The following is a 26,225-nucleotide window of genomic DNA, read 5'->3' on the forward strand; positions in this document are numbered from 1 at the left end:
AGATTTTCTGTTGAAAAATTCGCTATTAGCCTTATGGAGATTCCTTTGTATGTTTGTATGGGGATTCCTTTTGCTTTTCACTTGTAGCTTCTTATGTTTATTTTTTGGTAGTTTTATTAATATTGTCTTGGTGTACTTCTTTTTGGATTTATCCCTTATGGGACTCTCTGGGCTTCCTGGATCTGGGTGGCTATTTCCTTTTCCATGTTAAGGAAGTTTTCAACAATAATCTCCTCAAATATTTTCTCATACCCTTTCTTTTACTCTTCTTCTGGGACCTCTATAATTTGAGTGTTGGTACATTTAATATTGTCCCAGCGGTCTCTAAGACTGTCCTAAATTCTTTTCATTCTTTTTTCTTTACCCTGCTCCTTGGCAGCTATTTCTGTCATTCTAATTTCCAGCTCACTTATCCGTTCTGCCTCAGTTACTCTGCTATCAATAGAGCATTTTTAATTTCAATGAATGTGTTCTTCTTCACTGTTTATTCTTTATTTCTTCTAGGTCTTTGTTAAATGTTTTAAATGTCTCTTGCATTTTCTCCATTTTATTTTCAATATTTTGAAAATTCTTTACTATCATTACTCGAAATTATTTTTCAGATAGGTTGCCTATTTCCTCTTCATTTATTTGGTCTTGTAGTTTTTTCCCTTACTCGTTCATCTGTAACTTTTTTTTTTTTTTGTCATTTCATTTTCCTTTTTGATGAGTGGAACTGTGTTCCTGTCTTACTAGTTGTTTGACCTGAGGTTTCCAGAAGTGGAGTTTGCAAGCAGTTGGATAGATCTGGGTCTTAGTGTTGAGATGTAGACCTCTGACATCCCTCACTCTGATGAATATTCTCTGGGCCTGACATTCTCTATTATTTCAGCAGTTCAAACTCAGTGCTTCCACCTCAGAGGCTCAGGCCTAATCTCTGGCCAGTGAACTGGGATCCCACAAGCCATGAGCTGTGGGGAAAAAAATTTACAAAAAAGGTGGGGGCAGAAAATAACAAAAAATAGCAAACCCCCAAAGGTAAAAATGTATTTCATTATTAAAGACAGAGAAGAAAAAAAGGGGGGGAAAAAATATATATATATACATGTATAAATAAGGGGGGGCAGAATAATAACAAAGACTAAAATGTACTAAAATAAGTTTAGAAAACTAACAGAAATAGTAGAAAAATTAAGTATATATATATGAAACAACTACTGGAGAGTAAAACCAAGCTCCACTGGTAAATAGTAAAGATAATAAAAACCAAAAGGCAGAACAAACCTTGGCTGTAAAGGGCGGGGCTTAGGTGGGGAATGGCTTAAGGGGTGACAGTTTTTAGGTGGAGGTAGGAGTCACATGAGGGTGAGGTCCTGACTCAGGACCCAAGCCTCCAGAAAAGGCCCTGGATGGGGATGGAGGGAGACCCAGGCTCCACGCAACTGAGGTGGCCTCTGCATTGCCTTTGGCTTTGGGGAGTAGAAGATAAGGTCCAGGTCACAGGAGGCTCCCAGGGCTGAGTGGGTGGTGGAACACCAGATGGATTCCCCTTTCCTCCACACCTGCAGGGACCCCCTTCTCTGCTGGCCCTGTTCTGTCTTCCCTCTCTCCTGCACCTGCAGGCCCTATGTGGGCAGTGTGTGCCCTTGACAGTGGCTCTGAAGGACAGAGGGGGCCCCAGAGAATGGAGATGGATCCCCAGAGGGCAGAGGGCTCAGCCTGGAAAGCAGAGGGGAGGTCAGAGGGAGAGGGGCCCTGGAGGATGGAGGGGGTGCCCCCTGGATGGAGGAGGGAACCAGAGGGTTTAAGGGGGTCCCAGATGGTGGAGAGCCAGGTCCAGAGGGCAGTCAGGGCCCTTGGAGGGGTGAGAGACCCACAGAGGACAGGAACCCTGGAGGGAAGAAGAACATGGAGAACAGAGAAGGACTCTGGAGGGTGGAGGGGGGTGTCCTGTATGGCTGAGGGCTCAGCCTGGAGGGATGACGGTGCCTGAGAGAGGGGGAAGGGCCTTCAAGGGTAGAGGGGAACCCCAGGGGGTTCCCAGAGGGAGGGAGGAAAATGGAAGGTGGAGAGCAGAGGGAGGCCTGGAGAAGTCCTTGGAAGGTGACCTGGGCCCTGGAGGGCAGAAGTGGTCCCAAAGGGCAGAAAGGTCAGCCTGGGGGCCTTAGGAAGCTTCCCAGGGCCCATGGGCAGGGGTCCACAGGGCAGTTCCCTATTCCTGGAAGCCCACAGGAGCCTCCGCACTCCTCATATGCAGATGACCCACATGTGTTGGGGGTAAGCAGTGGGGGTGGGGAATCCCTGAAGAGCAAGTCACCCCAGAGAACAAAGGGAAGATGGCTCAGTGGGAGAGTAGAGAGGGCCACGGAGGGCAGAGGAGCTCCCAGAAGGCAGATACCCTGACCCCTGGCCCTAGAAGACTCCCTGGGGTCAAGTGCAACGGGAACCCCAGGAGGGTTCCCCACTGGATCCTCCAGCCCTCCCAGGGGTCCCTCCTCCTCCAGTCGAGCAGGCACGCTGCTCTGGATGCCCAAAGGCACCCAAACCATTCCCAGCTTGTCGCCCAAACCTCTTCCCATCCCCCAGCAGCCCTGCACTCCTTCTGTTGGAATGAAAGGGAAACCCCACGGGCTTTCTCCAACCCTTGAGGATCCCTCCCCCTCCCGGCCGAGCAGGCGTGCTGCTCTTGGCACCCAAGGGCTCCCAAACCTCTCCCAATGTGCCCGATGGCTTCTGCACCCAAACTGCTTCCCCTCTCCCAGCCAAGCAGGCACACTGCTGCAGGCACCCAAAGGCACCTAAGCAGCTCCTGGCACCCAGATGTTCCCCGAGCCCCAACTGCTCCCCCACCCCCAGCAGCCCCTCTGTCTCTGGTCCTCTGGCCTGGACCTTCCCTCACCCCCCACTTCCTGGTACCTGGTCCCCTCTGGGACTCTTCCCGGCAGGCTGTCTGCCAGAGATCCCTCACTAGTGCCTGATAAGTCCTTTCCAATGCTGTCCAGACCAGCAGCTATCTACTCAAGACAGAAATCCAGTAGGCTTCATGAGATTCACACATAAAATAAGTGAGGTTTGCAGGAAATAATGGTTTTAGTATAATGTTAATGTAATTCACTTAGTGGAGTGAATTACATTCCACACTAAGTGTAATTCACTTAATGTAATTCACTTAGATGGACTTTTTAACTCCTAAAACTCCTCATTACATTAGCAGTTAGTTGGTGATTAATCTAACAAGTAGCGATATGAATTGAATTACTTTGGAACATTCAAGCTGACAAAGTGTTCTTTCCCCTCTCTTTCCTGAGAAAGTATTCTTGTTGGTATGTGAGAACTGATTCTTGCACTGGTGCTCTTCACATCTGTAATCATGATCATTATATGTTGCATTTTTTTAATGTTGCCATGATGCTAGTTTGATGGGGTGCTATATAAGCAGCTAAATGTCTCTAAAGTAGAGGTTGGTAAACTTTTCCTATAGAGGACCAGATGGTGAATAGTTTAGACTTTGCAGATTTTATGGTCTCTGTCCCAACAACGCATCTTTGCTTTCGCAACATGAAAACAGCCATGTCCTGTGCTGTGCTTCATTGCTCAGTCATGACAATGCACGAGTGGATGAGCATGACAATGTTCCAATAAGCTTTATTTACAAAACAAGCAGTGGGCTGAATTTGGGCCATATGCCATAGTTTGCTGACCCCTGTTCTATAGCAATGGTAACTGTCATGCTGTGCTGTGATTTTACTATGTTCAAATATGCCTGCCTGAACACTAATCCACCTACATTAGTGATACAAATTTTCATTCGTGAGCATCTACAGTATACCAGGTGTCAGGCGTCAGCCTGCATCACTCCCAAAACATAACCATATTCTTAACAATGGGTCTTATTATTTCCAGTCTACAGATGAAGCACAGTGAGGCCAAACAATTTTCCCAAGGTGAAGAAGTCACAGTGTCTGAATATGACCCCAAATCATTCAGTCCTTTCCAGTTCCAATATTCTATTTTCATGGTCACTGTCATGGCAGTGCACTGCTTCCTTTTTTCTCTTTCAAACCTCAACTGACATCTCTCTTAACTAAATTTCTTTCATATTGGACTAAAAGAGGAAGGGCATATAGCCTCCAAGTTATTTCACTGTGAACATTTCACTATAGCAAAACTTTAGTAAAATGCCTCTATCATTAATTTTCATTGTACTGAACTGCCCTAAAGGCCTTCTTAATACTGATGGTCAAAACAAGAAAGCTGAAAATTCCAGATTGTGGTCAAGTAACTATACAATTAGATGCAGATTTGTTGTTTTTAGCTATGAATCTCTGAATGTACATTTGAGATGCTTTTGAGCTGCGTATAACTAGTTTTATTTCCAGAAATCAGATGGAAGTACTGCTAAATTCTTAATAGTAAATATCCCTGGTATTTGTATAGTGCTTTTCTAAGTGTCCTCATGTATTCTATCTTTTATTGGTAATAATAAATAGCCGTAATGCTTTCTGAGCACTGATCATGTGCCAGGCACTGGACTCAAAACTTTATGTGCATCACTTCCTCTAATCCTTCTGCATTGCTATGAGGAAAGGCTGCTATCCTCTCCAATTAATGGATAAGAAAACTGAGATGTGAAAAAACTAAATATCCTGTTCTAGATCATCCCAATTGTATATGGTGGAATCAGGATTTGAAAGACAGTGCACTACACATTAGATTTTTAGTTGCTTGAAGGTGAAGATTGTATCTGATCTTTCTTTTCTTGATTTATCGTACCTCCTTCTGACAATTCCATGCCAATCCTAAATAGTATCTTAAAAGAATATGAAATGAAGTTAAAAAAGATTACAATATGCTTCCATTAGGAAAAATAAGATACTAAAGTGAATATAGAGTACAGTTACAAGTATTTTTTAATAAGAAAAAAAAGAAAATTATATGTAGATTCTAGAAAAAATTATCAAACTGTTATTGATAGTTTTGGTATTATGGGTGAGATTATGGACCTTTTTTCCTTCTATTTTTCTCATATTTCTATTTTCTTTTCTTTTCATTTATTTTTATTAGTTGGAGGCTAATTACTTTACAATATTGTAGTGGTTTTCGCCATACATTGACATGAATCAGCCATGAATTTACATATATTCCCCATCCCGATCCCCCCTCCCACCTCCCTCCCCACCCCATCCCTCTGGGTCTTCCGAGTGCACCAGCCCTGAGCACTTGTCTCATGCATCCAACCTGGGCTGGTGATCTGTTTCACCCTTGATAGTATACTGTTTCAATGCTGTTCTCTCAGAACATCCCACCCTAGCCTTCTCCCACAGTCCCAAAGTCTATTCTGTACTTCGGTGTCTCTTTTTCTGTTTTGCATATAGAGTTATCGTTACCATCTTTTTAAATTCCATATATATGAGTTAGTATACTGTATTGGTCTTTATCTTTCTGGCTTACTTCACTCTGTATAATGGGCTCCAGTTTCATCCTTCTCATTAGAACTGATTCAAATGAATTTCTTTTTAATGGCTCAGTAATAATATCCCATTGTGTATATGTTTCTATTTTTATATATATTTTCTATTTTTTAAAATAATGATAGCAAAAAGTTTAAAATGATCAATAAAAGGAAAAATAGAAATCACTGATAAGAGTTCCTCCAATATATTAGGGACCAACAGTCTGTCCCCCCTGGAGGAGGGCCCCAAGGGCACGCAGAACATGCTAGTGTGTCCATACTAGGAAGTGGGGAGGGGGCTCCAGTTCTTTAACATAAGGGATGAAACACAAATAGACTTGAGGGGTGAATGTCTTGAGCAGATGCATGTTTGTGTGTCCCTGCACAGAGAGGCCAAACAAACCAAAACATTGGAGTTTGGAGCAGAGAAAGATTTCTTTCAGGGCCAAACAAGGAGAGATGGGTGGCTTATGCTCTAAAGTTTGACAAAACTTTTTTTTTTTTTGGCTACACCACTTAGCTTGTAGAATCTTAGTCCCCTGACCAGGAATTGAACTCGTACCATTGACAGTGAAAACCCGGAGCCCTAACCGCTGCACACACTGCACCACCAGGGAATTTCCTCAGCAAAGCATTTTTAAAATGCCAGGTGAAGGAAGAGGGTCCCAGGTATGCAATCAGCTCATGCACAATTCTCGGATTGGTTGATGGTGGTGAGATAACAGGAAGGTGTCACAGGGGTTAACATGATCAATCCTTGGGTTCCAGGAGGCCTGGGTGCTACGTGCTGAAGGTCATTCTGTAGTTCACGTCTTCTGTTGGGTGGAAGGTTTTCACATCTGTGGAACAACTCAGAACATGTGCATCAAATACTATTATCTGGGTACTTCAGAGAGGAGCTAAAGTACAGGATGTGGTGGAAGGGTTTGTCTCAGAAAGGCCCCATAGAATCCTGCTCAATTACACAGAGGTGGCCATCAGATAGAAATGTGTCTGGGAGGAGGCAGGAGTTGTTTCTGTGGAGAGACACGGTTTGCAGGGCAGACTTACTGATGAACGCAAGTGTCAATCAGGCACCTTCAAAAATAGAGAGGAAGGGTATTTTCCAGACTCTGGGCATTTGGTCCTGGTTGGGTTGGAAGGCAGATATCCCCACCTCCCTCCTCTTTCTAAAGTATCCTACAAAGTTTTCACTATAGAGCCAATCACATTACTTCCCCGCTCAAAATCCTCCAGTGGCTCCCCACTGCCGCTCAGGTGAATGCAAACACTTGGGATGCACCTGTAAGGTCCTCCACTTCATGGAGCTGCTCCACCAGTATTGCCTCCAACTCCTCCCCTACACAACCTTAGGCTGCAGCATAATTTAGCTATTTGGTGTGTCTTTTCTCTTTTACACCTTCAGTCAGTCTATTCCCTCCCTAGAAACATCCTCCTCACAACTGTGTACTTAATATTCATAACCTAAAAGTTAAGAGTTATGTTTTATTTGGTGAAAAGTTTTAGGACTTCAAGCCCTGGAGAGGAGCCAAGTATATAGAAGTTTTCTACAAAGTCCAGGTAGTCTTAACATCAAAAGATTATTGTTAATTAAAGAAAACAGATATCCCAAGTTAAGGAACTAAATACTTTTCTATGTATGGGAAGATGAAGGAGTCTGGGCTCACTGAAATAATCTCTTTGATATGCACCTCAGCTATCTGGGACCAGTATCCTCTGTTTTCTCATCCTGAGTTTCCTCAGGGTTCACTGCAGAGAGTGGCTGTGGTCTGATGGCTACGAGATGGCTAGTATTCTTACCTTCATGAGTCCCCTCAGGGTTCACCAGCTCACCATCCCTGGTGGCTGCAACTGCTGATGACTGTGACATCCTTTGTTTTCCTTTTCTCAAAACCATATTTTATAGTCACAATCCGTCAACTTGCCCTCTTCTCTGCTGTTCATTCATTCATTCATACTTAACCCTTGGTGATGTTTATGTGTATACTCAGCACCAAACTAGATAACACGTTGGAAGGCTGAGAAAAGTTTTTACCCTTCTTTGAATCTTGATATCAAGCACAAGTTTCCATGATCAGTATATTTGCTGAGAGTATTTTTTTTTTACCTAATGACTAAGATGGCTGTAGGCTTTATTCTACTTTGCTGCCACCTGGATTTCTGGGACAGGGAATAACCTAGTGAAATACATAGTAAGAATGTGATGACTAAAGCTGCTTCTCAGATAACCTCCTATTATATACACAGTGTTCATGTCACTCATTCATTCACCTATGTATTCATTCATATATCCAGTAAATATGTCTGCCACTAAAAACTGGATGCTATAGAAGATGCTAAGGAAAATGTAGAAATATAAAGGAAAATAAGTCATAATTCCTCTTCTCTGAAGAGTTTATAATCTATTGGGGTAAAAAGCAAACTTAAAAGAAAGGTATGCTACTTCCAGTATTAAAATGCCTGTTTGTTTTATGTTATTCTGCCACTGAAAACAACTATAAATATTGAGCAAGATACAAGGGATGTCTCTTTGGGAGTCTTTAAAGGCAGTCAAGATTTAGGAGTGGAGAAGCTGGGAAGAAAAGAAATCCATTGAGATGATTCAGATAGTCTGTGCAGATTTTCCAATCAAGGCAATTCCATAAGACTGAGTCATAAAACCTAGGGATGGAGAACCTGGGAAGCCTAGCAGAAAACAATTACTAAGAAATAAGAAACTGAGCCGTGGTTTTGATAGTCTCATGGGCTTGGGGAAGCAAAGCTGGAACTCAGGGTTACAGGGACAGCTTGGGTTATTTGTAGAGGCTTCAGAGGAGGGAAGCAGCCCAACAGTTGGAGTGACTTACTCTCTCAGGGCATTCACTAATTAGCAAATAGCAACTTAGAGAGAAACTGAACCAAGAACAGTGGAGCCAAGAGATTATGGCCTAGAGCCTGTTATACAGAGTGAAGTACGTCAGAAAGAGAAAAACAAATAACACATATACATGAAATCTAGAAAAATGGTACAAATGAACCTATTTGCAGGGAAGGAATAGAAACACAGACATAGAGAACAGACAGACTTGGGGACACAGTATGGGGAAGGATAGGGTAGGGTGAACTGAGAGAGTAGCATTGACATATACACTACCATGTGTAAAACAGCTAGTGGGAAACTGCTTTATAACACAGGGAGCCCAGCCTGGTGCTCTGTGATGACCTAGAGGGGTGGGATGGAGGAGGGGTAGAAGGAAGGCTCAAGAGGGAGGGGAATATATATGTGTGTGTGTGTATATATACTTATATACATATACATATACTCATGTACATATACATATATATACTTATGGCTGATTCACATTGTTGTATGGCAGAAATCAGTACAACACTGTAAAGGAATTATCCTCCAATTTAAGAAGTTTTTTTAAGTAAAAGAGAATAAAAGAAATAACAGAAATAAACAGTCTTTCAGAGACTCTCACAAACAAAAATGAGTATTGATGGCTTTTCAAGGAGAAGCATCCCTCATAAACAATGAGTTTTTGAATGAGAGTCTTAAAGGACTATACATAAGGAATAAAGAAATCAGAACTACCTCGGACTTCTAAAGACTTTCGAAAAAACCAACCCCTAAAGAACTCAATCCTAATTGGAATCAGGTGACTGCCCCCTTCTAACAGCTTATTAGAGCTAAACTCTCATCTAAAACCTTTATAAGTGTTTTATATGGTATCTAGTATTACACGATGTCTACCTAACAGAAGCAGAAGATATTAAGAAGAGGTGGCAAGAATACACAGAAGAACTATGCATAAAAGATCTTCATGACCCAGATAACCACGATGCTGTGATCACTCACCTAGATCCAGACATTCTGGAATGTGAAGTCAAGTGGGCCTTAAGAAACATCACTACGAACAAAGCTACTGGAGGTGATGGAATTCCAGTTGAGCTATTTCAAATCCTAAAAGGTGATGCTGTGAAAGTGCTGCACTCAGTATGCCAGCAAATTTGGAAAACTCAGCAGTGGCCAGACTGGAAAAGGTCAATTTTCTTTCCAATCCCAAAGAAAGGAAATGCCAAAGAATGCTCAAACTACCACACAGTTGCACTCATCTCACACTAGTAAAGTAATGCTCAAAATTCTCCAAGCTAGGCTTCAACAATACATGAACCATGAACTTTCAGATGTTCAAGCTGGTTTCAGAAAAGGCAGAAGAACCAGAGATCAAATTGCCAACATCCACTGGATCATCGAAAAAGCGAGAGAGTTCCAGAAAAACATCTACTTCTGCTTTATTGACTGTGACAAAGCCTTTGACTGTGTGGATCACAACAAACTGTGGAAAATTCTGAAAGAGATGGGAATACCAGACCACTCGACCTGCCTCTTGAGAAATCTGTATGCAGGTCACGAAGCAACAGTTAGAACTGGACATGGAACAACAGACTGGCTCCAAATTGGGAAAGGAGTATGTCAAGGCTGTATATTGTCACCCTGCTTATTTAACTTATATGCAGAGTACATCATGAGAAACACTAGAATGGATGAAGCACAAGCTGGAATGAAGATTGCTGGGAGAAATATCAATAATCTCAGATATGCAGATGATACCACCCTTATGGCAGAAAGCAAAGAACTAAAGAGCCTCTTGATGAAAGTGAAAGAGGAGAGTAAAAACCTGATTTAAAACTCAACATTCAAAAAACTAAGATCATGGCATCTGGTCTCATCACTTCATGCAAATAGATGGGGAAACAATGGATAAGTGAGAGAGTTTATTTTTGGGGGCTCCAAAATCACTGCAGATGGTGACTGTAGCCATGAAATTAAAACATACTTGCTCCTTGGAAGAAAAGCTGACCAACCTAGACAGCATAACAGAGACATTACTTTGCCAACAAAGGTCCATATAGTCAAAGCTATGGTTTTTCCAGTAGTCATGTATGGATGCGAGAGTTGGAATATAAAGAAAGTTGAGCGCTGAAGAACTGATGCTTTTGAACTGTGGTTTTGGAGAAGACTCTTGAGAGTCCCTTGGACTGCAAGGAGATCGAACTAGTCAATCCTAAAGGAAATCAGCCCTGAATATTCATTGGAAGGACTGGTCTTGAAGCTGAATCTCCAATCCTTTGGCCACCTGATGAAAAGAACTGATTCCTTGGAAAAGACCCTGATGCTGGAAAAGATTGAAGGCAGAAGAAGGGGACGAAAGAGGATGAGATGGTTGGATGGCATCACCGACTTGATGGACATAAGTTTGAGTAATCTCTGGGAGTTGGTGATGGAAAGGGAAGCCTGGTGTGCCGCAGTCCATGGGATCAGAAAGAGTCAGACATGACTGAGTGGCTGAACTGAACTGTCTAGTATTAAATAAAAATTAACAAGCATAACAAGAGGCAGAACAGAGAAACAGATAATAGCAGACCCACAGTATCTGTAGTCATTGTCAACTTAAAAAATAGCCAAAACCTTAAATTTGAGAATTATGTTTTATTTTGTGGGAATTTTAAGGATTTCAAGCCTGGGAGACAGCATCTCACATGACCCTGAGAGATGGAGGGTCTCTCCATCTGTTTCACGGAGTCAGGTGGGCTGGGGTGTCAGGTTATAAAGAAGTTTGCCACTAGGGGCAGGTAGTCTGAACAAAGAAGATTATTGTTAATTAAGGACAATTATTTCCTTATAATTTATTAAGGAAATATTTCTTTAGATCTTTTGAGTTAAGAAATTTAGTGCTTTTCTATGTATAGGAAGATGCAAGAGTCTGTACTTAATGCAATCATTCCTTTAATATGCATCTCAGCTACTGGGGCCAGCATCCTGCAACTTGATTTTTCACATCCTTAGTTCCTCATTCACCATAGGGAGTGGGGCAGCTTGTGGCAGCAGCTTAATGGCTGCCAGATTGGAGGCATTGCTCTTCCTCGGTGCCCCCCGGGCCTAGAAATTAAATTTAGAGGCTCAGAGTAGCTGATGACTGTGACATCCTTGTTTACTATGGCAAGAAATACTCTGTTTCAAACATCAGACACAGGCTTTACAATAACTAGGACGAACCTGTTTAAGACAGCAGATACACTGCTTCTTAGAGAACTGGCATTTGAGCTGATCTTTGAAGACTGCTTGGGACTTCAATCAACCAAGTCCTTTCTTCTCAAAGAACTTGGGGGTTCAGATACAGCTCCTTCTAGCCAAAGGTGATGAAGACAAAAGCAAGGAAGGGTCAAATTCAGTGGTATTTTATCCAGGGCTGTACTGAATGAGTTTGTGCAAGGGGGAGAGAAAAAAACTCATTTTTGCTTATCTGTTTTAGGATTTCTTCAGTAAATCTGACCCATTTCTGGAAATTTTTCGAATGAATGATGATGCAACTCAGCAGCTTGTGCACCGAACCGAGGTGAGAAGTGCCATCTTCAGTTTTGCCATCTCATTTCCTTAAGATGATACACTGACCTTACCTTTCTTAATGTCTGTAGCTCTCCCCCAAGACCTGCGGTCCTCCCAGTCCTCTCTTTCTTCTGAATGTGGGTGTTATAAGAGGAGACCCTTTCTCACCCATATTCTCCACTACTGACCTTTAATACAGAAAGCCAGCAACTTATTAATAATAAAAATATGAATCCTAATTAACATTTAAGGAGCGTGACTAGGTGCCAAGCAATCTACCAAGTGATTTTACATACGTCATTTTATTTACTTCTCACAACTATGCCCTGACATGGTTATTATTACCGCATATTACAGATGAAGAAGCTGAACTCTGAGGAGGTTAGTTCACCTTCCAGTTCTCATAGTGAGCAAGAGGCAGAGCTAAGGTTTGAATTATGTGTGTTTGACCCTGAGTTTTGCTGTAATTGAGAAGCCAGTCAGCCTCCCCGGGGAAGTCCACACACAGTACTGATGTCAGGTCTGCATATGAACAGCTGCCCTGTGTCAGCAGGCACTTGATCTGGCTGTATCTCGCTTGCGTACTCCCACCTTCTCGCCACATGTCTGTGAACCTCATCCTTCAGTGTCCCACCCACCATTGCCCGTCACCACACACCCACTTCACAACCAACCCTAGACTCCACTTTGTATTGTATTTTACGTATAAGCTAGTTCAAGAGAGAGACTTGCTGGGGTGAGGAGAGATGGTTGGAGCTGAGAGGACTGTTGCGCTTGCAGGATAGGGTAGAGGAGGAAGGGACTGTCATGCCTCCTACAGGGTTATAGCGGGGGCTGTGTTCCCACACCTCACACTGGAAATCCAGTTCCTTTTTCCTGAAGTGGTAGAGTTGCACGTAGCATTAGGGGCACATTTCATGTCATATATAAGGTAAGCAAAAACCGAATAATCTTGGACAGGCTAGTCTGTGAATGTCGTTTGGTACATGGTTAGCATTTAATAAAAGAAAGAATACATGAATGGAGTTGAATATAGATAGTATGTCCAGTCCCTGTAATAGTACAGTGTGACTCTTTGGACAGTCACAAACTATTCCCTAGGGAATAGTTTCAAATGCAACTTGGATGGTCACCCTGAGTGGCACCTCATTACCACCACCAAGTAGAACTTTTTCCCCACATAAAGGTTCCTTTGATGGAACAAAGTTCTTTCAGAAGAAGTAACTAAATGTTGGAGAGAATCAGAAGTGGTAGCCATTCATGCCTTTGCCCAGCCAGTGCACGGGGACTTGAATGTACGGGGAGAAGGAAGAGGGGTGGCATCATATTAGACTTCTATTCTGACAGCGGCCCTCCTCTCAGTTTTAACGCTGGTAAATTCCGCTGTTCCTAGAGTCTCTAACACTTCCGCATACCCCATTGTGAGGGGATCCTAGAGTCTCACAGAAATGTGATTGTAAAGTTTCCAGTGAATCAATCAACATAACATTGCTTTTTCCTCTTTCTTACTCAATAGATAGAAAATAACCAAGCAATACTATTCTCCCTGGGTAAGCACATGTGCACACACACACATACAGATTTTAATTTCAGAGGAAATTTCTAGTAGAAATTTTGATTTGCTATTGAGTTTTACATAACTGTTGCAATAAAACATCTTTACTCTTAATATTTCTATAAAGGTGAGAGATTTAACCAAAATAATTTTATCTAACTTTTCTTCTCACTATCACTTTGATCATTCAAGGAATGAGAACAAAAAGCAAAGTCACACAGGAACATTATTTTTCTACTCTTTAATGCACTACAGGAAATTGAATAATGAGCCTGCAGTATACTCAATAATTCATCATTATATTAAGAAATTCAGAAGAAGAGGGAATCACTTATAAAATAATTATGTTGGATAGAGAATTAATTTTTTTTACAATACTAAGATTTCTGCTAACTAAAAACTTCTTATGAAGAGAAATCAATATGACAGAATTCCATTTAACTTCATTTGTATGTCCCCTGGAACAGTGGTTCTCAAATATCATGCATCAGGATCACCTAATGACCCACCTAGGGAGTTTCTGTCAGTATATCTGGTTGAAACCTAGGAATTTGTATTTAACAAGTTCCTGAAGTTCCAAGAATCACATTTTGGGATGCGCCCCCAGAGCATACAGTACAATCCTAGATACAGAGCAAATACTCACACATTCTAAACCAAAATGAATTATTTGAATCACTTGATGGCAGAATAAGACTTGACTCCAATGGACCCTCAGGCAGGATTTAACCAAGTTCATGATCAGTAAACTGCTTTTAAAAGGATTACACTCCATTATAGTCTTAGTTTGTGATCCTGAAATTCTGAAGATCTACCTTCATGCCTTCCAAGCATACTCCTAGGATTTTTCTTCTGACTTGCAATCTGATCTAACCAAGGTCACGGGCCACCAAAGATCACTCAACTTCAGCAATAGAATTTCCCACCTATAGGCTTTATATATGCTGACCTCAGTAGAAGGGAATTTATGCCATAGCACTGAGCTGATCCTTTACCAGAGGCAGAGGCAGCCCATCTCCTTAATCCTACCCTCTTTTGATACAGAAGGGGTCATCTCCAACACCCACATACTGTACAATATTATTGTTATTATTAACAGCATCCAGGCTAGTGATCACAGGAGTTCTGCCCATAATGTTCACTTAGTGAGCAGCTGTCAAAGGTTTACTTCTTCAAGTTTTCATTAAGGCACCTGTTGCAGACAATTGTCTGTTTCATAAGCTTCTCAAGCTTTCAATGCTTCTCAAGTAGTTTTTATGTTGAAAGTGAAATTGTCAGAAAGATAAAGAACATTACAGTATACTAACACATATATACGGAATTTAGATAGATGGTGGCGATAACCCTATATGCAAAACAGAAAAAGAGACACAGAAATACAGAACAGACTTTTGAACTCTGGGGGAGAACGTGAGGGTGGGATGTTTTGAAAGAACAGCATGTATATTATCTATGGTGAAACGGACCACCAGCCCAGGTGGGATACATGAGTCAGGTGCTCGGGCCTGGTGCACTGGGAGGACCCTGAGGAGTCGGGTGGGGAGGGAGGTGGGAGGGGGGATCGGGATGGGGAATACATGTAACTATATGGCTGATTCATGTCAATGTATGACAAAACCCACTGAAATGTTGTAAAGTGATTGGCCTCCAACTAATAAAATAATATTAAAAAAAAAAATTAAAAAAAAAAAAATAAAAAAAATAAAAAAAATAAAAAAAAAAAAAAAAAAAAAAAAAAAAAAAAAAAAAAAAAAAAGAAAGTGAAATTGTCAAGCATTTCCTCTCCTACCCACCACTCCTTTCTTTTTTCCTCAGGTTGTGATGAATAACTTAAGCCCAGCCTGGAAATCATTCAAAGTATCTGTAAACTCTCTATGCAGTGGAGATCCCGACCGCCGGCTGAAGGTCAGAAATCTGTCTATGTCTAAGAAATGCAGTTTTACATATTTAATCCTCCTGTTTCTCCTCAAGTGAATGTTGGCAGACTCAAAATTTTCTGTAGCTTTTACCTAGATCTCTTAGCATTTTGATGGAAAAAAACAAGGGGTTTCCTTCTGCTAGAGCCTTTGAGGCTCCTGAGATAATAAGAGATAAATCCCAGTTGTGTTAGGTTGAGAGGCAAATCCCATGGCTTCTCAGAGAGAAATGTGGCAATAAGTTCAAGGACTAATTAGGAGTTATTATAAACACAAATACTGTTGTTGTCAGTTATCTACTGCTGCATAAAATACTACTCCAAAATTTAATATTTAAAACTATAGCCATTTATTTAGCTTATGATTCTGTGCATTGGCAAGCTGAGTTCATCTAAGAGGCTTTTCTGGAGAAAGGCAATGGCAACCCACTCCACTATCTCTTGCCTAGAAACTCTCATGGACAGAGGAGTCTGGTGGGCTATAGTCTATGGGGTCACAAAGAGCTGGACATGACTGAGCACATGCACACCATGCCACAAGAGGATCTTCTCTTGGTCTCGGGTAGACTTCCTCATATACATGCAGTCAGCTGTACCAAGCAGAATGCCTCTCTTCCTGGGGTTTGTCTGGCTATCCTCTGGAATGATCAAGGTGGTGGGCACATTTGTTTCTCATCATTCAGCAGGTTAGCTTGGACTGATACACTAAGCAACTTTAAGGTCCAAAGGATCCAGGACAGAAGATGCACATGTCTTGAGACCCAGTCTCAGATTCATATGAGGTCACTTCCTCTGTGTTCTACTGGCCAGTCACATGGCCATCTGAGATTCAGGGATGAGGAAATAGGACATGGAGCTGCAGAGTATGGTGGCCACTTTTTTCAATCTACCACACATGTTTTTTGAGTATCGTGGGAATGTAGAAGTTGGAAGAAAAGATGTGTTATGACAATCAGGATGACCAAAGAGGACAATTAAAAAAAGAAAAATAAAGTGCCAGAAGCAAATGCCCAGAGGCGTTCCTTTTGGTTCTTGGTCTGGCTTTCACTCTACCTTGGAAGTCCAGAACTCCATGTTGTCAGGGTCCCAGAAGTTATTCTATCTATCAGGATGACTAAGTAGATTCAATAGAGGCCAGAGCTATAAACCAAAAGACCAGTTGGTTCATGTTTAGTGAAAAACCCTCAAGCAGACTCAACATTCGTATCAGCTTTATCAGGTCATTTTCTCCATGTGGGTTAACTATGGAGAGGACGGTTATTAGGGGGTGGTGTGAGAGCCTGAAAACAGAGCCAAGGAAGCTGGACAATGGAAATGGTTAATGGCTTCAGACTTTAAAATCCTGGGGCACCTACTACCACGGTGGAATAATAATAAGCAGATGAAACATTCATATTGGAGGCACCAGCTCCCCTGGAAAATGTTGGATGGGCACTGCTAATGCCTATATTTGTAACTTTACACTTTCCTTACTCTTTTTGCCCTGTAAACCTTCTTCTAGTGGTTTATTGGATATATAATTATTGGATTTGTCAATGTTATCCTTCAGATCAGAATCCTATCTGTCAGTTACTCCCAGACTCTTCATGTGACTTTACATCTTTGCCTAAAAACATTCTGTATGGACTTTGTACTATCTGTGGACATGCTTACTTCTGTGGTCTTGAGGAAGAGTTCAGAGTTACCCCTGATATCTCTTGTGGAAGCCTCCAATTTCACTGCAACTGTCTTTTGTGCCAAAATCAAGATTCCTGGTTTTTGGGCCTCAGGTGTAAGCTTATGTGCAGGGTGGCCAAGACCTACAGCTTCAGGTCTGAGGTGGAGCCTGTCACCTATACTCTGAGCCACCCCATCCACTCCTAGGAAGAGAAATGGGCCCTTTGGGGCAAAAATAAGATAATGCCTCTATTAACCACAGGTCAACTTAGTCATGGGGAATTGCTAATTCAATAAAAGGAGATGGTTATCTGTAACTGAGTAAATAACAAAAATGTGGAAAAGGGGCATTTGGTGGTTTTTTGAGTGCTCTGCTGTCTGTCTGTAAAGGACAAGTGGGAATAAAAAAGAGACAAGAAGGAAGGAAGACACAGACAGAGAAAGGGAGGATCGGGATTTCTCAGCAGCCGCACCATTGACATTTGGATTTTTTTGGCAGGGGCGGGGCGGGGTGGGGGGAGGTTGTCCTGTGCACTGTAGGATGTTTAGCATCATCCAGGCTACTAAACACTAGTAGCCCCATCAATCATACAGACCAAAGTGTATTCAGACACTACTAAATGTCCCATGGAGGATAAAATCGTTTGGAGAATCACCTAGAAGGCTAGTTAAAGCAGATTCTTGGGCATTACCCACAGGGTTTCTGATTAAGCAGGTCTGGGTTGAGCCTGAGAATTTGCATTCTAGAACTTCCTGGGTGATGCTAATGTTGCTGGCCCCAGACCACACTGAGACCCCCGGTACAGACATTTCTCCTTCATTATAGCCCTTCCTCAGCTCACTGCCCCCCACCACTTTCCACCACCCAGTCTCCCCTCCACAATCTTTTCTCTGCCCGGCACTCATGCCCACCCTGTCCTCCCCAGGCCTTCAGGACTGGGCACATGCCTCTCCCTGCCTGGGATGCTTTCCTCACTCTCCTACTTTTCTTGGATTATCATCATCTGCTACTTTCCTTCAGGTCTCTTCAATGTCCCTCCACTTCCAGAAACTTTCCCTGATGTCTTTATCTTCTAAGGGTGCCCTCCAGTTCTCTGCAGCACCTCAGGGAGACACCTCTCCACTTGTTTAGAACCTTTCTGTTTCCGTCTCTTTCCTGAGCAGGTGACTCATTCCTGGATTGCTCCTGCAGCATGAGGACCATGTTTCTTTCCACGCATATCCAAGCATCCAGCCCAGTGCTTGGCACAGGGGATACACAGAAGCTGTTTCTAGAGGGAATGGATGGAGAACAGGGAGGTGCTAAAAGGTTGACAGCACCCCACTGGGCGAGAAGGGATACCCAGGTGTGCTGAGCTCCCTAGGTGACCAACCCAATATCATCACTCACCTGCAGCTTTTTTGAGAGGCAGGAGAGACTTCCTATATTATTCTTTATTTGTATTCATTATTTTGTCACAAATGCCATTGTGAAATCCTGATAGTGTTGTTCCCCTTTAGCTTTCCCTAATATAAAATGGTGCCATATGACATGTTGGAAGGCAGCACCTCCTTGCCACCATAAAATTTAAAAAAAAGAAAGTGAACTTTTAAATTAAAAAAAGTTTTAAGCCCTCTGTCCATTTATATTCTCAGTCTTAGAAAAACTCTAACAATGAGATCTTGGTCCCAAATGAGACTTGATATCTTTAGCTCTCATTTATTCAGGGTCACAGTAACACCAAGTTGAAGTAAAGCCAGGGTTTTCTTTTGTTTTATTTTTCCTATTCCTCCTTTGTGGGGAAAAAAAATTAAGCAAATAAGTATTTTTCAGAAATTAATGTTTTGATTTATTTATTATGAAAAATTTTAAACATCCATAAAAGTAGTGAGTTATCTGTTTACAATAGCCAAGACATGGATGCAAACTTAATGTCCATCAACAGAGGAATGGATAAAAAAAGATGTGGTGCATATAGACAATGGAATACTACTCAACCTAAAAAAATAATGAGATAATGCCATTTGTAGCAACATGGAAATACCTGGGGATTATCATGCTGAGTGAAGTAAGTGAGACAGAGAAGGAGAAATATTGTATGACACCTCTTTTATGCAGAATCTAAAAAGAAATGATACAAATGAACTTATTTACAAAACAGAAAGACTCATAGACTTAGAAAATGAATTTATGGTTGCCAGGTAGGAAGAATAGGGAATAGAGATAGTTAGGGAGTTTGGAATGGATGAGAACATGGACATGTACACACTATTATGTTTAAAATAGATAACCAGCAATGACCTACTGTATAGTACAAGGAATTCTGATCAATGTTATGTGGCAGGCTGGATAAGAGGGGAGTTTGAGAGAGATTGGACACATGTATATGCATAGTTAAGTCCCTTTGCTGTCCACTGAAACTGTTACAACATTGTTACTCAGCTATATTCCTCTCACCCTTAATCTTTCCCAGCATCACGGTCTTTCCAATAAGATGGTTCTTCACATCAGGTGGCCAAAGTATTGGAGCTTCAGCATCAATCTTTCCAATGAATATTCAGTGTTGATTTCCTTTAGGATTGACTGGTTTCATTTCCTTGCGGTTCAAGAGACTCTCAAGAGACTTCCCCAGCACCACAGTTTCAAGGCATCAATTCTTTGGTGCTCAGCCTTTTATTGTCCAACTCTCACATCCATGCATGACTACTAGAAAAGCATTACCTCTGACTATACAGAACTTTGGCACAGAGTGATGTTTCTGCTTTTTAATACACTGTCTAGGTTTATCATAGTTTTTCTTCCAAGGTGCAAGTATCTTTAATTTCATTGCTTTAATCACCATCTGCAGTGATTTTGGAGCCCAAGATAATAAAGTCTGTCACTGTTTCCATTGTTTCCCTATTTGCCATGAAGTGATGGGGCTGAATACCATGATCTTAGTTTTTTGAATGTTGAGTTTTAAGCCAGTTTTTTTCCTCTTTTACTTTCATCAAGAGGCTCTTTATTTCCTCTTCGCTTTCTGTAATAAGGGTTGTTTCATCTGTGTATCTGAGGTTATTGATATTTCTCCTGGCAATGTTGATTCCAGTTTATGACTCATTCAGCCCAGCATTTCACATGATGTACTCTATATAGAAGTTAAATAAGCAGGGTGACAACAGCTTTGACATACTCGTTTCCCAATTTTGAATCTGTTGTTCCATGTCCAGTTCTAATTGTTGCTCCTTATCCTGCATACAGGTTTCTCAGGAGACAGGTGTTCGGGCATTCCCATCTCTTTAAGAATTTTCCAGTTTGTTGTAATCCACATAATCAAAGGTATTAGCATAGTCAATGAAGCAGAAGTACATTTTTTTCTGGAATTCTCTTCCCTTATATATGATTGAACAAATGTTGGCAATTTGATCTCTGGTTCTTCTGCCTTTTCTAAATCCAGCTTGTGCAACTGGAAGTTCTCAGTTCATGTACTGTTGAAGTCTAGCTTGAAGGATTTTGAGCATTACCTTGCTAGCATGTGAAATGAGTGCAATTGGGCAGTAGTTTGAACATCCTTTGGCATTGCCCTTCTTTGGGACTGGAATGAAAACTGACTTTTTCCAGTCCTGTGGCCACTGCTGAGTTTTCCATTGAGTGCAGCACTTTAACAGCATCATTTTTTGATATTTGAAATAACTCAGTTGGAGTTCCATCACCTCCTCTAGCTTTGTTCATAGTAATGGTTCCTAAGACGACTTGACTTCACACTACAGGATGTCTGGTTCTGGGTGAGTGGCCAAACCGTCATAGTTATCTGGGTCATTAAGACTTTTCTTGTACAGCTCATCTGTGTATCCTTGCCACTTCTTCTTAGTCTCTTCTGCTTCTGTTAGGTCCTTACCATTTCTGTCCTTTATTGTGCCCATCTTTGCATGAAATGTCCCCTTGATATCTCCAATTTTCTTAAAGGGATCTATAGTCTTTCCCATTCTATCATTTTCTCTATTTCTTTGTACTGTTCACTTAAGGAGGCATTCTTATCTCTCCTTGCTATTCTCTGGAACTCTGCATTCAGTTGGGTATATCTCTCCTTTTTTCCTTTGCCTTTTGCTTCTCTTTTTTTCTCAGCTATTTGTAAGGCCTCCTCAGACAACCATTTTACCTTTTTGCATTTCTTTTTCTTGGGGATTGTTTTGGTCACTGTCTCCCGTATAAACCTCTGTCCATAGTTCTTCAGGCACTCTATCTATCAGATCTAATCCCTTGAATCTATTTGTCACTTTTACTGTATAATCATAAGGCATTTGGTTTAGGTCACACCAGAATGGCTTAGTGGTTTTCCCTACTTTCTTCAAGTTATGTCTGAATTTTGCAATAAGGAGCTCATGATCTGAGCCACAGTCAACTCCAGGTCTTGTTTTTGCAGACTGTATAGAACTTCTCCATCTTCAGCTACAAAGAATATAAACAATATGATTTTGGTATTAACCATCTAGTGACGTTCCTGTGTAGAATTGTCTCTTGTGTTGTTGGAAGAGGGTCTTTGCTATGACCAATGCATTCTATTGGCAAAACTCTGTTAGTCTTTGACCCACTTCATTCTGTACTCCAAGGCCAAACTTGCCCATTACTCCAGGTGTCTCTTGACTTCCTACTTTTGCATTCCAGTCCCCTAGGATGAAAAGGACATCTTCTATTGGTGTTAGTTCTAGAAAGTCTTTCAGGTCATCATAGAACCACTCAGCTTCAGCTTCTTTGGCACTAGTGGTTGGGGCATAGACTTGGATTACTGTAATGTTGAATGTTTTGCTTGGAAATAATCCAATATCATTCTGTTGCTTTTGAGATTGCACCAAATTAGTGCATTTTGGACTCTTTTGTTGACTATGAGGGCTACTCCATTTCTTCCAAAGGATTCTTACCCACAGTAGCAGACATAATGGTCATGTGAATTAAATTCACCCATTCCTGTCCATTTTAATTCACTCCTAAAATGTCAATGTTCACTCTTGTCATCTCCTGTTTCACCAAGTTCAATTTACCTCGATTCATGGACCTAACATTCCAGGTTCCTATGCAATATTGTTCTTTACAGCTTTGGAATTTACTTTCACGATTAGACACATCCTTAACTGGGTATTGTTGTTTCCACTTTGGCTCAACTTCTTCGTTCTTTCTGGAGTTATTTTTCTGCTCTTCCCCTGTAGCATATTGGTCACCTACCAACCTGAGGGGCTCATCTTGCAGTGTCATATCTTTTTGCCTTTCCATACTGTCCATGGGGTTCTCAAGGCAGGAATGCTAAATTTGGGGTTTGTGGGGTATTTTTTCAAATTGATATGTGAACAAGGTTCAAGCATTGCATTTGACTGAAATGTCTCCATTCTCTTTCAGTCTCTCTCCCTCTTTTTTATCCTTGCAACTTACTGAAGAAACCAGCCTGTTTTTTTCTGTGTACCCTGTAAATAACTAGCTGGGTTTGATCAGTTTCAGGGATTGTTTTGTAGCAAGAATGTTTTACAAGGGATGATGCTCTTTTATGATCTTAACAGTCACTAAGGCATATTGCCTAGATACATTATTTGATTAGAATTTCCAAAATGGTAGTTCTCTAATTCTGTTATTCCTTCTTTATTATTTAGAGTTCTTTACAGAAAAACTGTTTGGTTAACAGTTCAACACCTATTTGGTTCCCAGAGGTGTGATTTGTATAAGAAAGACAGGAAAATTCTTTATTCTTTCTTTTTTAAAAATAATTTTCAGAATAACACGTTTCTATTCTAGCATCCTTCATTGGTGACTAATGGGATCCCTCATATTATCAAAAATTCATGATTTTTTAATGTATTCTAGTGTTTCAATCTATTTCAGTTAATATTATTCCTTTGAAATCTTATATCGTTCCATGTTTCATCGGTTAAAACCTCTTTAAATTGTCTCTTGAGTTCTTTTGATGTAAGCTTAGTAATTTGAATAGGGTAGGGGGTGGGAGGGAGGTTCAAGTGGGACGGGACATATGTATCCTATGGCTGATTCATGTTGATGTATGATAGAATATTTTCTTGTTACTCTTTCCAGTCAGTTCTTTCATTGCATTTATAAGCAACTAGTTGTTCAGTCACCTAGCCATGTCTGACTCTTCGTGACCCCAGAGACTGCAGCATGCCAGGCCTCTCTATCCATCACCATCTCCCAGAGTCTGCTCAAGTTCATGTCCCACTGAATTGGTGATGCCATCTGACCATCGCATCCTCTGTCACCCTCTTCTCCATCTGCCTTCAATCTTTCCCAGCAACAAGGTCTTTTCCAGTGAGTCAGCTCTTCACATCAGGTGGCCAAAGTATTAGAGCTTCAGCTTCAGCATCAGTCCTCTCAATGAGTATTCAATGTTGATTTCCTTTAAATTTGACTGGTTTGATCTCCTTGCTGTCCAGTGGACTCTCAAGAGTCTTCTCCAGCACCACAGTTAGAAAGCATCAATTCTTTGGTGCTCTGCCTTCTTTGTGGTCCAGTTCTCACATCCACACATGACTACTGGAAAGACCACAGCCTTGCCTATATTGACCTTTGTCGGAAGAGTGACACGCTATCTAGCTTTGCATAATATTCCTGCCGAGAAGCAACCATATTCTAATTTAATAACTGCAGTCACCATCCACAGTGATTTTAGAGTCCAAGAAGGGAAATCTGTCACTGCTGCCACCTTTCCCCTTCTATTTGCCATGAAGTGATGGGACCAGATGCCATGATCTTATTTTTTTAATATTTAGTTTTAAGCTGGCTTTATCACCTCCTCCTTTACCCTCATCAAGAAGTTCTTTAGTTCCTCTTCACTTTCTGCCATTAGAGTGGTATCATCTGCATGTCACTGAGGTTGTTGATATTTCTCCCGGCAATCTTGAGTCCAGCTTATAACTCATCCAGCCTGGCATTTCTCATCATGTGCTCTGTGTGTAAGTTAAATAAACATGGTGACAATAAGCAGATTTGTCATACTCCTTTCTCAATCCTGAACCAGTCAGTTGTTCCATACAGAGTTCTAATAGTTGCTTCTTGACCTGCATACAGGTTTCTCAGGAGACAGGTAAGATGATCTGGAATTCCCATCTCTTTAAGAGTTTTCCACAGTTTGTTATTATCCACACAGTCAAAGGCTTTAGCATAGTCAATGAAACAAAGGTAGAGGTTTTTTCTGGATTTCCCTTGCTTTCTCTATGATCCAGCAAATGTTGGCAATTTGATCTCTGTTTCCCCTGTCTTTTTGAAACCCATCTTGGACATCTGTAAGTTTTGGTTCATTTAATGCTGAAGCCTAACCTGCAGGATATCGAGCATAAGCTTACTAGCATGGGAGATGAGTGCAATTGTCCAGTGGTTTGAACATTCTTTAGTACAGCACCGCCCTTCTTGAGAATTGGAATGAGGATAGACCTTTTCCAGTCCTGTGGACACTGCCGGGTTTTCCAAATTTGCTGATATAAGCAACTAGTACCAGAAGGCAAAAACTGACAGTATTTTTATTGAAATTGCAAAGGAAATCTATTCTAATGCTGTATTCCCAGCCCAGAACATGACTTTTCTTCCAGTTCCCTCAAGTCTCCTTTTGTGTTTGCAAGAGCACTTGTGTTCCTCTTAGACATTTAGAATCTTTAAATTTATGCCTAGTTTATTTGTGTGTGTCTTTCTTTCTCTTCCATTACTCCTTCAGACTATTGTTTGTAAACATAAAAGCTATTGAATTGTTTTCTCAAATTACTGTTTTACTGTTTTATTGTTGTTTATAGTAATTTTCTGTAACTTTTTGGAGTTTTAAAAATATATTTCATCTGGAAATAGTGATAGTTTTGCCCCTACTTACTTACCTAGTGATTCTCCTTATTTCTTTATTTTGTGGACCAGTGCTCCCAACACAGTGTTAAATAGTAGTAGAGAATGGAGGGCATCCTCGTTAGCCTTATCCATCACTATAATGGAAAAACCTCTGGTGTTTCCCTATTAATTCTGAGAGGTTAATTTTCTAAAGTAATTGTGAAGGTGTCAGAGACTTAGAATTTTCTCAACCATGTCTACTGAGCCCTAAATACCTGTGGTAGGATTCATAGAAGATTCTTTCTTGGTAACTCAAGAGACGATGCTGCAACCAGCTGAAATGTCTTCTGAAGTATGTAAAAGACTTTGCACCACTTCCTGAGTAGATTTAGGGTTACACTTAATATTATTGATTTAACAAAGTATTCTAGTAGTCATGTATAGATGTGAGAGTTGGACCACAAAGAAAGCTGAGCACCAAAGAATTGATGCTTTTGAACTGTGGTGTTGGAGAAGACTCTTGAGAGTCCCTTGAACTGCAAGGAGATCCAACCAGTCCATCCTAAAGGAAATCAGTCCAGAATATTCATTGGAAGGACTGATGCTGAAACTGAAGCTTTGGCCACCTGATACAAAGAACTGACTCCTTGGAAAAGACTCTGATGCTGGGAAAGATCGAAGGCAGCAGAAGAAGGGGACAACAGAGGTTGAGATGGTTGGATGGGATCACCGACTTGATTGACATGAGTTTGAGCAAGGTGCAGGAGTCAGTGATGGACAGGGAAGCCTGGAGTGAAGCCCTAAAACTGAACTGATGTATTTAATATCTAATACTACCTATTTAATGAAATATGTTTAATAATTGATATTAGTTATTTAATGAAATTCATATTTTATATTAGCTATTCAGTGAAATATATTTAACATTAGCAATTGAATGAAATTATCCATGATTTCTATGGCATATTGGTTCTGTTCAGTTCAGTAACTCAGTCATGTCTAGCTTTTTGAAACCCCATGGACTGTAGCATGCCAGGCCTCCCTGTCCATCACCAACTCCCAGAGATTACTCAGACTCATGTCCATCAAGTTGGTGATGCCATCCAACCATCTCATCCTCTGTCATTCCCTTCTCCTCCCACCTTCAATTTTTCCCAGCATCAGGGTCTTTTCCAATGAGTCATTTCTTCGCATCAGCTAGCCAAAATATTGGAGTTTCAGCTTCAGCATCAGTCCTTCCAATGAATATTCTGGACTGATTTCCTTTAGGATGGACTGCTTGGATCTCCTTGCAGTCCAAGGGACTCTCAAGAGTCTTCTCCAACACCACAGTTCAAAAGCATCAAATCTTCAGTGCTCAGCTTTCTTCACAGTCCAACTCTCACATCCATATATGACTACTGGAAAAACCATCAAAATCACAACTTCATTTACTTCTAACCAAATTATGAGGTAGATTCCATGTGTTCATTTTACAGATGAAAAAAACTAAGGCTCAAAATCCCGTGCATTCAAATGCCAAATTTCATG

General features: G+C 41.1%; 1 protein-coding gene across 1 annotated transcript in view; it reads left to right on the forward strand.

Annotated features, from left to right (window-relative positions):
• The window catches only part of CPNE4 (copine 4), a 653,986-nt gene that overhangs the window by 486,091 nt on the left and 141,670 nt on the right, over positions 1 to 26,225 (forward strand). Inside the window, exons 6-7 of the mRNA XM_065942642.1 lie at positions 11,731 to 11,814; positions 15,175 to 15,264. Coding sequence (XP_065798714.1) covers positions 11,731 to 11,814; positions 15,175 to 15,264 — 174 coding nt within the window. The remainder of the gene's footprint in view (positions 1 to 11,730; positions 11,815 to 15,174; positions 15,265 to 26,225) is intronic.

The sequence above is a fragment of the Muntiacus reevesi genome, chromosome 8 (assembly GCF_963930625.1).
Source record: "Muntiacus reevesi chromosome 8, mMunRee1.1, whole genome shotgun sequence".
NCBI lineage: Eukaryota > Metazoa > Chordata > Mammalia > Artiodactyla > Cervidae > Muntiacus > Muntiacus reevesi.